Raw genomic sequence first — 10,424 nt, forward strand, 5'->3', positions numbered from 1 at the left:
CTATTGGAGAAGCTGCTAACACAGGTCAATTAACTCACATTTAAGGGGAAATTAAACATACCGATTATGTAGTACCCATCACAGCCCAAGATATTAAGCTCTAAAATTTCCTGCGGTTAATGTAGAAATCAGCATACCTTAAGAAAAGCTGTGGCTCCATTGAACATATAGAATAAAACTTGAGAGAAATGTTTTAGCTCGTTTCCAAAACAGCCACGTGTTCGGCACTTTCAATATCTAATAATAGGTCATTGTTGGGGAGCCAAAGGCAGCCAAAAATAAATAAATTAAAAAAAAAAAAAGGTTATGACAGCAGGAGGAGGGGGCAGGGGATTTTGGGAGGGGGTAGAGTGCAGACGAAGATGCCATGCAGAGAAAAAGAACCTTCAGATGACTATAACATGCTCAGCGAGGCATGAAGAATATTTTCTGTACTCACATTTTAGACTGCTTGCTGAAGATTGGTAAAACGTGGCAACGTGCAGGAGGAAATAAAAGAGCCGAGGAGAGGGAAGGGGCTGCAGGAGAAAGGCATCCATCTCCAAGCAAATGCCTAATAAGTCCTCATTCTAACCGTAAGTACCACTGTAAGTTGGGAGCAATCCCGTGGTATCTTTTCAAACTGCAAGTTTGAAAACGTTAGTCCTCATGTTGGGGAGATATTCAGAATCACTATTCGTCTGGGGAGGAGGAAAGTAGGAAGGTGGGAAGGGGTGAGGATGGGTTAAGGGGTAAAGAGTTGCCTTGTTTCGCGTTGTGCACTTTCAAGGGCTCTGGGCAAGAACACTGGGACATCTGGAGTTCAGAAGTCGAGGAAAATGGGGAAGAACCAGGAAGATGAATACGCGATCATCAGCTACACAAAAGAACGGAGCAGAAAGAAGCCTGGATTTGGGCACTCGCGTCTGGCAAGGAGGCCGCCAGCAGGGCTAATGAAGCATTTGTGGTGCAGGACGATTGCCAGCGCAACAAAGAAGATGTGCTTGGGCTCTGCAGATGTGCCAGGGCCCCCAGAGCAAAATAATGACATAATCACCATCAGTGTCACAGACCAGACTGTACACAAGGTGACAGGGGAGCAGGGGGGCTGTAATACACACACGGGGAGGACTCGCCGGGGCCCATGGCGGCTGCGCCCTGAGGCCTGGGATGCGGGCAGGACTACCTGCCTACCTCTCTCTAGCTGTATCTCACATCCTAAGGTGAGGCTTGTCCCCACCATTGGTGGCTGTGTTTTATCCAATCCCAGCTACTCCTGAAGAGGCCACAGAAATCTGAAAAGCTTACGAGAGATTCAGACTGGTTGGAAAAGGCTGGAAAAAGAGAAGGAAGGGGAGAAACGGAAGGAAAGAGTCTTGAGTAAAACTCCCTGTGATTCTGCTAAGTTCTGTGCTCCAACTTCCACGAACCTGACCCTAGCCATTCAACCCAACCCGAGGGACAAACATTAGCATGAGTGTCAAGGTTTCCTGCTGCAAAGAAAATGCAAGAAATATTTGGGGGCGCCTGGAGGGAGGATCACACAGTAGCAATAAATGGTCCACCTCAAAGCAGAGCACGAAAACAACAGGAAGGCAGGAGGGAGCTGCCCCTGCCCATTTTAAACAAGGTCTCTCAGCTGGCCTCGGCACCTGCCCTGGCTCCAGCTCCGTAAGGTGGGTGTGTTAGTACAGCTGTCTGGCTTTTAAGTGACTTTTGTCAGTTTGAAAGTGAAAAGTCTGTTTGAGGAGCTGAAAGAACAATAGCCCAGAGGCCGGAAGAAGGGCTGGCAACACAAAGGACTTAGACTACACTACTGTCCCTTTTCATTACTTCTAATGAAAGATTCATAAGAATAACTTAAATTTTTTATGATCCGCTTTTTGGTATGACTCTAGTAGTTGTGTCAACTTCCAGATCCAGGTTCTCTTTCAATAGCAAAGGGTCTGTTGTGAAAGTGTCTTCAAAGAGCAACAGGGACAGAATAGATTCTGGCCATCCTGTAGGCCCCTTTCTCCAGAAGACACTGCTCTCAGGGACACAGAAATGCTCTTTAAATACGGTTTCCTTCTGCCTTGAGGTCTCTGTGAACACTACGGGGAAGCGATCTTAAACCTCTCTAACGTGCTAGTTCAACTGCTCCTAGGAAGAGCGATTCTATTTGTTTTCTTGGCTTCACTCTGTATAACAGGAACAGTAGTATAATCATCATTAATCGCTCTCTTTTCCCTTTACTTTGCAAATAGCTGTCTCCATAGTGCATCTTTATTTGGTGTCTCAGCCAAAAGGGCAGGGGTAGGGAGGGGGGGCGGGGAACAGGTTGTATTTGTTTTATGTCCTGTTACCAAATAGCACTGAAGACTGGCTTGAGGCGATCGTTGAAGGCGAAACAGTATTTTAAAACGAGGATAATCTACTTTCAAGAACCAAAGTCCTACGCTTCATCAGAAGAATGTTTGCAAAAACATTCATTCTGGCAAGTGTACGCTGAAGTGGTTAAGAGACGTGAGTGAACGATCCTTTCATTTTCTGCCCTATGGCTGAAACAGAACCCAACAGTTAGAAGTGCAATAAAGTCCTGGGGGCGGGGCCGGGGTGGGATGGGGTGAGGAAATGTGATTTAAAATGTTATCTGCCACGTGAAAAGGGATCGCCAACTTTTGAACAAGCCTGGGGTTCGCTAAATGAGTTTGTTTAATCTAGGCGAAATAAACAGGCTGCTTTTCAAAAGGTGGTTAGACCTGCAGACATTTAATCCAGGATGGGCCGAACACAATGATACCGACCCACTGAAAGCTCCAAGCACCACCGGCGGCTCTCAGCAGAGAACGGGCTCCCTTTCTCCTATTGATAACCCTTTGTGGGGCACAGAGAAAGAGGCGAGGCGAGGAGAACTGAACGTCAGACAATGGCCATCATGCCACACACTGTCTCTGAACTTTCCTCATCTCTGAAGGACAATTAATTATGAAGGCCTTAGGGGTAGGTCGAAGCAAGGGAAAAACCCAATGCTGTCCCAGCAGTGGACGCGGCTGCCACCTCTGTGTTTGCTAAATGGCTTTGCCTGTTGGGGTACAGCCACCAAGAGAGCCAATAGATCACTGGGCGGGGGGAGGTGTGGGAGGAAAGCAAAAGATTTTTTTGTGTGTGCGCCTGCCCTTGTATAATTCTATTCTCACTGTGAACTCATCCATACACAAAACACAAGGACAATTTTTTTTTTTTTAAAGAGAGAAAAGCCACAGGGTAGGTTGCAGCAGAAACGGCCTCTCAGTGGTGTGTTAAAAAGGATGGTCTTTTCACCAAATCATTTCACAGAGGCAAAACAGACAAACACAAAGAGTTGAGACTTTTTCTCTGACATTAAATGGAGTAACTGATAAGGTCAGACATATGATACCTAAAGACATGAATCTGTGAACTCTTGAAGTCAAAGGGCCTCTCTGTGCCGAGGAACAATCTTTCAAAGGAAATAGATCATAGAACTCCACTGAATCTGCTTTAAACTTTATGAAGCAGGAGGAGAAAAAGCTCTAAGTAGGGAAGCTTGACAGAAGAGCCTTGAACTATTTTCTGAAGGAAAGATGAGACCCTCCCTAGGCTGCCACAAAACATCTTTTTTTTTTTTTTTTCTAAAGGCTCCTCTGAACTTTGATACCAAGACACTGCCATTGAAAGTTGTATAATTATGTGCTATAGCCACTGTAAAAATGCTTTGTTCCCCCCAACAAAGGACAATAAGCAAAGTAAAGCGACATTACACTGTATCTTTTTCTTTAAGAATGTTGAGAAAGGTCATGGAATGCTATAACTAATAAAGCTGTTGAGTAAGGAGGTTTTAACGTTGATTTTACTGTGCTTGAATGTAACCCAATGACAAAAAGGACACAGGGCGCTAAAAATGCAACGACATTACCAACTAGATGATAAATCAATGGGCCTGCTTCATTATTACTGATCAACACCTTGAATCCCAAACGGACAGCGGTGTAAAAATGAAGCTTCAGGCACGCAGTTCTCCCTGTGCCCTCCCCTACCCCTGCCAACCCCCCCTTCCCCACCCAGCCTGGCGTCTTTACTGCTCCCTCCTTCAAATTTCAGGCAATCATTCTGTACGAGGAATATGTTTCCAGATAGCCATGTGTGTACATATATTTAGAGAACATTCATTTAGTCTCTTAAAAGATCGATTTGGCTTGTCAATGGGGGGACTGGCAGGGAAGGAAACGGTAAAGGTTTCTTTTCCTCCTTGCCACCCACCAAGAGTGTGTTGTGTGATCGTTTAAATGGCACCTCGGCTTTGAGGCCAAAAGACTGCAAGAGCAGTAAAAGGGTTTCCCTCCTGTGCCAGTTTTCCAAATGATCACTCATAGTTAAGTACCTATTTGGAGCAGAGGGAAGCGCTTCCTAAATCCACCTGTCCTCATTTTTCTGTAAAGAGGTGACAGGGCGAATGAAAGACTTCCAAATATATTAAATCTTCTTAAACGTGCGTCGTGTGGAAAGCGGGAGGGGGCTGGGAATGGGGGTGAGCCTGGTGGAGGGAGTAGCACTATATGTGTTTAAGTGTCATGTGTTTGGGTGGGTGTGTGCGTGGGGGGATGTGAGGAGTGCTGCCTTTTCATTTTCTCTTTCTAAGAGGAGAGTGAGAAGACACAGAGAGAGGCCTGCAGAAGTGCCCTTCTTGCCTGTCATGTGACACCTAGAAATAAGTCAAACCACTGGCTCCACGATGGAACGTCTGCCCCGTGAATTATTAGTATCTTAGGAAATGACATTTACAAGCCCACTAATCAATGAATCAAGTTCTCTTTTCTATTTGTTTCTAAGCCTTCCATCCGAAGCCCTGGGTCTTTATTGAGGGCAAGGGAAGTTAGTCACTCCTCCTGCGAGTTTGGACCCTGCCCGCAGTTAATTGGCTAGCCACTAATGGCCCACGGGGGACGCCTGGCTGACCACAGCGGGGGAAGAGCTAGCTCATGGGAATGGAGAAAAGGAGAAGGAGTGCTCAGGGAAGTCTTGGAAATTGATCGCAAGCCTTGCCTTCTTTCCTGCCCCAGTCGTGAAGGAAACAGAAAAGCAATACAGTCCAAAGCACATGCCCCTGCGGTCAGAAGGGTCAGCCCGGAAGAAGGGGTCTGCTACATTCTCTTCCCAACCTCCACGCAGGCCATCCCAGACCCCAAGCTCTGGGTCATCCTGCCTTTCCCAGCGGCCAGTCTACCTCAGTCAACCTAGGGTGGCTGTCTTCCGGCTCCCTGAGCAGTGCGTTTAACCTTTGTGACTTACACAGATCAGTTGCCTTAGTTGAGTTCTCTGCAAAAACGGGTCAACCTGCCTTGGAAACTGACAGCGCTCATTGCCTTCTTTCCCTGCCACAGTTGTGAGGGAAACAGAAGTAATAAAATTCAACTCCTATGCCCCTGAAGTCAGAAGTATCAGTGTGATTTAAAAACTGGGAAGGAATCCCAAACCTCATTTCCCTCCCGATAAAAATCAATTTTGGAAGCTCTTCAAAATGAAGTGAGAATGAAGCATGGCAATATATACCATAACACCTGGAACGACAAATGTATCGTTACCCATCTCATTTAACGTGAGAAGCGGGAGTTAAAAATGAGGCCTGGACTTCCCTGGTGGCGCAGTGGTTGAGAGTCCGCCTGCCGATGCAGGGGACACGGGTTCGTGCCCCGGTCCGGGAAGATCCCACATGCCGCGGAGCGGTTGGGCCCGTGAGCCATGGCCGCTGAGCCTGCGTGTCCGGAGCCTGTGCTCCGCAACGGGAGAGGCCACAGCAGTGAGAGGCCCGCGTACCGCAAAAAAAAAAAAAAAAAAAAAAATGCGTCCTGTCACTGAACGTGCCTGTTTGAACACCTTCACTGACTCGTGTTGGGAGGGAGATGCCCGACCCCTGTCCTGTAGCCAACTTTCTTCCCTTGAGCACAAGCTGAAAGCGTGGTTCATCCCCCCCTACCCGCCCCCTTCAGTGTCTTCTTCCACATCCCCTGGGTCTTCTCAAGCTCTCACCACCCCAAGTCTGAATGCCGTGCCAAGAATCTTGGCAATTGTGTAAACTGATACAAAAGGCAGAACAGGCTCTCCTGTCACTTAGAAGGTTCTGACTCATACAAGACAGGAAATGCGCGGGGTCTAGAAGAGCAGGGAGATGCAAGCCACTCCCTCTGCACTAGTGATAAACCTTCCCCATCTGCTTTATTTTCCCGCAGGCCAGGGGTCAGCAGCCACTCCAGCCTTGAGAGCCATCAGCAGCAGGGGCTGGAGGGGGGTGGCGCTTAGCAGTGACAGAGGTGCCACAGCAAGCTTATGACAGAGGCAGAGATGGAGCAGAAAGCTGAGAAAAGACAAGGGTAGGAGGAGGAGGGAAAGAAGGAAGGAGAAGGTAGCAAAGGACAGAAAAGCATTAGCCTCACCCCCGCTCTCTCTCCCTGGCTCCCCTGTTCCCACCCATTTAGAACTACTTTAGAAACAGTATAAAGCTTTAGGCAAGCTGAAGTGTTTCTGGTATTAATATCCATATCATTAGTACTCACATTAAATTAATTAATGTTGGTAGACCACTTAGAAGAGTGCCCAGAACATACTAAACAGTCAATAAATGTGAGCTATTTTATCATTGCTACAAACCACTGATTAACTGATTGAGAAATTTTAAAATGCAATCAAGAAGATGTTTTATTATTTGGCCAGCTAATGGTTGGTTTAATATATTCCTTTAAATTGACTGGATCTTTGGGCATCATGTAGGCATAACTTCTGTCTCTCTACTAGGCCCCATATCTGGTTAAAAATTTCAGAACAAACCAGGTGTACAGTTCTCTACTTTGCCATCTTCTTCACTTGCTCATTTTAGACTGCAGATGCACTTGACTTGCTCGTCAGGGGAGAAACTCAGATGCAAAAGTCAAGCCGTGTATGCAATAGCAGCTGAGGTATCAGATAGAGGTGCTGGGTCTACTTCTGGCTCACAGCCACGGTCCACACTGGAAGAGCAACAATGATAAGACCAGTGGCTTTTTTTTTTTTTTTTTTCTTTTTTTACAAATTTATTTATTTACTTTTGGCTGTGTTGGGTCTTCGTTGCTACGTGCAGGCTTTTCTTAGCCACAACTACTGAGCCCGCAGGCCACAACTACTGAAGTCCGCGCGCCCACAGCCCCTGGTCCGCAACAACAGAAACCACCGCTATGAGAAGCCCGCACACTGCAACGAAGAGTAGCCCCTGCTCACCGCAATTGGACCAGCGGCTTTTTAAGCATCTCACTTAAGCACTGACCTCCATGCACAAAGGCACAGAAAAGAAGGATCATCTTATCTGAAGATTTTATTAGTAAGTGCCCCAAACTGAGAGGCTAAATTAAAAACTATTTCATGATATTAGGATCATATGTGGTGGTAGGGGTGTGTATGTGCATATGTGTGGGTAAGTGGAGGGGGCAGGGCAGAATCCAGCTCCTGCTTTGTTCTTAGCACATTTCTGGAAAGAGCCTAGTTTTTACCGAAGGAGGAATAAGGCCCAGAATAGTCCAATAACTTGTCTGAAGTCACATGAGAAGTGACAAAATTGCTCCCTGGGCCCCATACTCTTTGCACTGAAGCAGTCTTAAAATAGACACTGCAGATAAAGGAGAGGTGGCCTGGCTGGAAGTGGATATGATTCACAAAGAGAGGAATATCAGATGGTAATCATATTAAAGGAGGATTTAGATGATGCTAAATGGAGCAGCTTGTTGGGTATCTCTTGATTCCAGCCATCCCCTGTTTGTGTCATTTTGGCCCTTGCGCTGAGTAGGGGATTAAAACCAACCAGGTAAGGTTTACACGACCCTAAAAAATCCTAATGGGCACTGTCAGGATTTGTTCTCTTGAGTATGTTACTCAGCAAAAATGCACAAACCATCCCGTGGATCTTGGGCAATTCTTTTATGAAGCTTGACGCATGCTGCCAAACGAATATTTATCATAATAAACTGCAATTAGCTCACTAGCACACCGTTGAATTCTCTTAGCTCAAAGCTGACAGCAACAGACTTATCAGAAAGGGGGTGGGGAGATGTGAAGCTTTTAATAAGATTTCTTTAAAATGTTTAGCCGTCGTCATCATGCAGGGGAAACGGGTTCGATCCCTGGTCAGGGAACTAAGATCCTACATGCCACAAAGTGTGGCCAAAAAAAAAAAAGTTTAGCCATTGTCACATTCTTCAGTTTCAGAAGAAATCTGCTAGAGTGTTCTGTCCAAACAGTAAACCAGTGCTCTGTTCCAACAGAGACTTTAAAATACTGAAGCAGTAAGTACAAGAAGGATCCTCACTTTTAATGTGTTTGGCCAAAGAAAAACTTTGCTTATAACCCATTTGGCAAGAAAAATACATTGGTATTGGATAGCAGAGAGAAACTGGTGGCTTGCAGTATAAACACTCCAACTTTCAAGGAAAAACCATGACTTTCCCGCTGCTAAACTTCCCCATTCAGTTCTTCATAAGCCACAAAAACTGATCTGCTAAGACCACTGGGAGAAGGGTCCCCAGAGGGATGGGCAAGCAGCGGGGGACAGTGGGGTTCAGGTCGGTATTGACAAGGCCAGACCAAGGTGCCCCTTTCTCCTTTTTTTTTTTTTTTTTTGCGGTACGTGGGCCTCTCACTGTTGTGGCCTCTCCCATTGCGGAGCACAGGCTCCGGATGCCCAGGCTCAGCGGCCATGGCTCACGGGCCCAGCCGCTCCGCGGCATGTGGCATCTTCCCGGACCGGGGCACGAACCCGTGTCCCCTGCATCGGCAGGCGGACTCTCAACCACTGCGCCACCAGGGAAGCCCTCCCCTTTCTCCTTTGACACTGAGAACTTTGTGGGCATTTGGGGGTACCTAGCCACAGCGTGTCCATTCTCATCATCAGAGGTTCAGCCTGCAGAACCCTTCCCACACTCCCACTTCCAGCCATCATTGCCCCAGTCAGCAGGGCTCAGCAAAATGCTTTTGTGGGTACTGGGAGATTCGCTAGTGTTGTCTCATGGAAAGTCATCACGTTCAATGAAAAATGCTTGCTGAGGCACCACATCAGCCAGTAAAGAAATGCCTTACTCATAGCCACACATCTCTTATTGTTGTATAGATACGGCTTTCTGGGAATCATCTATACTGCTTCATATGTGCCTGGAATATGCAGGTTGCAGACACGTACAAGTATGTATAAGACCGTATGAATGAAGAACAGCAAGCTCACAAAGCTGCACGTATGCAAAATGAACACACAAGGTTGTCCTCCCAAAAGAACAAAACCAGAAACAAACAAGCGAACAAAGATGTCCATGGGTCTCTTATAATAGGTACTTGGTAAATTCTCACACCGTTTCTTCCGGAAAGGAAATGAATGCTCATGAAAGTTTGAAACCATGGAATCACTTCCCCATCAATCTTTCTAGACTTTTTAAGAAAACAACTTTTGAAGCTACCACTGAACACAGCATATGTCAACTCAATCCACACGCCAGAATCTAAATATGAAAAAGGCCTATTGGGGTAGGGACCTCTTCTCTGGAAAGGGAATCACTCTGTGTGTGTTCCTTGCTGCCGTATCTTTAGATTCGCCAGTTCCCTCTTGTGTAGCCACATGGGTCTTCCAAGCAAGCAGCAGAGGTGGGGGATGGGAAAGGAAACGGAAGTGGGTCAGCTCCCAGGACTCTGACGGGACCCACGGCGGGCTCTTCATTGCCACTCGACCTCTTACCCTACTGGGGGATGCTTGTGTGAGATACCAAAGCAAAAAAAAAAAAAAGACAGATTTGGGGCATTTCTAAAGAAAATAATTTTTTTTTTTTAAAAAGGGAGATGACCGAAAAACAAAGATGAGTTCCTACCTCAAAGTCATTTGCTTTATTGTAGTGCATGTTCAGAGCCCTGTACAGCTCACAGTCTCTGGTTATAGACAGCTCTTCGGTACTGGTGACCCCATCGTTGATGGCTTGACGCGCGTACTTCTCCATCTGAATGTAGTAAAACTCACGGAAATTGCTAAACCACTTGATGAGCTGAGAGGTAATGCATCTGTTGAACTGTTAAATTTAAATGTTGAAAAGGATAAGAACATTGCCATTTTTCTTCATTCATTCTTTAAGCATTTGAAGAATTTTTAAAGTTCCCCTCCCTTCCTTACTTGGAAAGGTATGTTTTTAATTCCACCAAAATGGTGGCAAGAGCAATGATATACTTACGGGATATTATAAAACCAGCTAACGATGGAAACTGCGTCACGACCCTCCACATCTCAAATGGAAACCTCATGTTCTAAATCTGATTTTCCTTAAGCTGAATGTCTTATCTGAAACGTTGTTCTTCATCTTTCGGTAGAACAAACTGCATCTGTATACTTCTTATGGACATTCGTTCAAGCCACAGAATCCCGGGAAGTCGTCATATTCAAGTACCAGAGA

At 46.1% G+C, this 10,424-nt stretch overlaps 1 protein-coding gene across 3 annotated transcripts in view; it reads right to left on the reverse strand.

Annotated features, from left to right (window-relative positions):
- Window positions 1–10,424, reverse strand: part of PROX1 (prospero homeobox 1) — a 53,373-nt gene that overhangs the window by 20,186 nt on the left and 22,763 nt on the right. For 2 of the 3 annotated variants that reach the window (XM_032611806.1, XM_032611814.1), the window contains exon 4: window positions 9,852–10,046. In XM_032611806.1, the coding sequence (XP_032467697.1) occupies window positions 9,852–10,046 (195 nt within the window). Of the gene's footprint in view, window positions 1–6,909; window positions 6,981–9,851; window positions 10,047–10,424 lie in introns of those variants that run through there. The other variant, XM_032611822.1, reaches the window with a different exon arrangement.

Source organism: Phocoena sinus, chromosome 1 (genome assembly GCF_008692025.1).
Source record: "Phocoena sinus isolate mPhoSin1 chromosome 1, mPhoSin1.pri, whole genome shotgun sequence".
NCBI classification, from domain to species: domain Eukaryota; kingdom Metazoa; phylum Chordata; class Mammalia; order Artiodactyla; family Phocoenidae; genus Phocoena; species Phocoena sinus.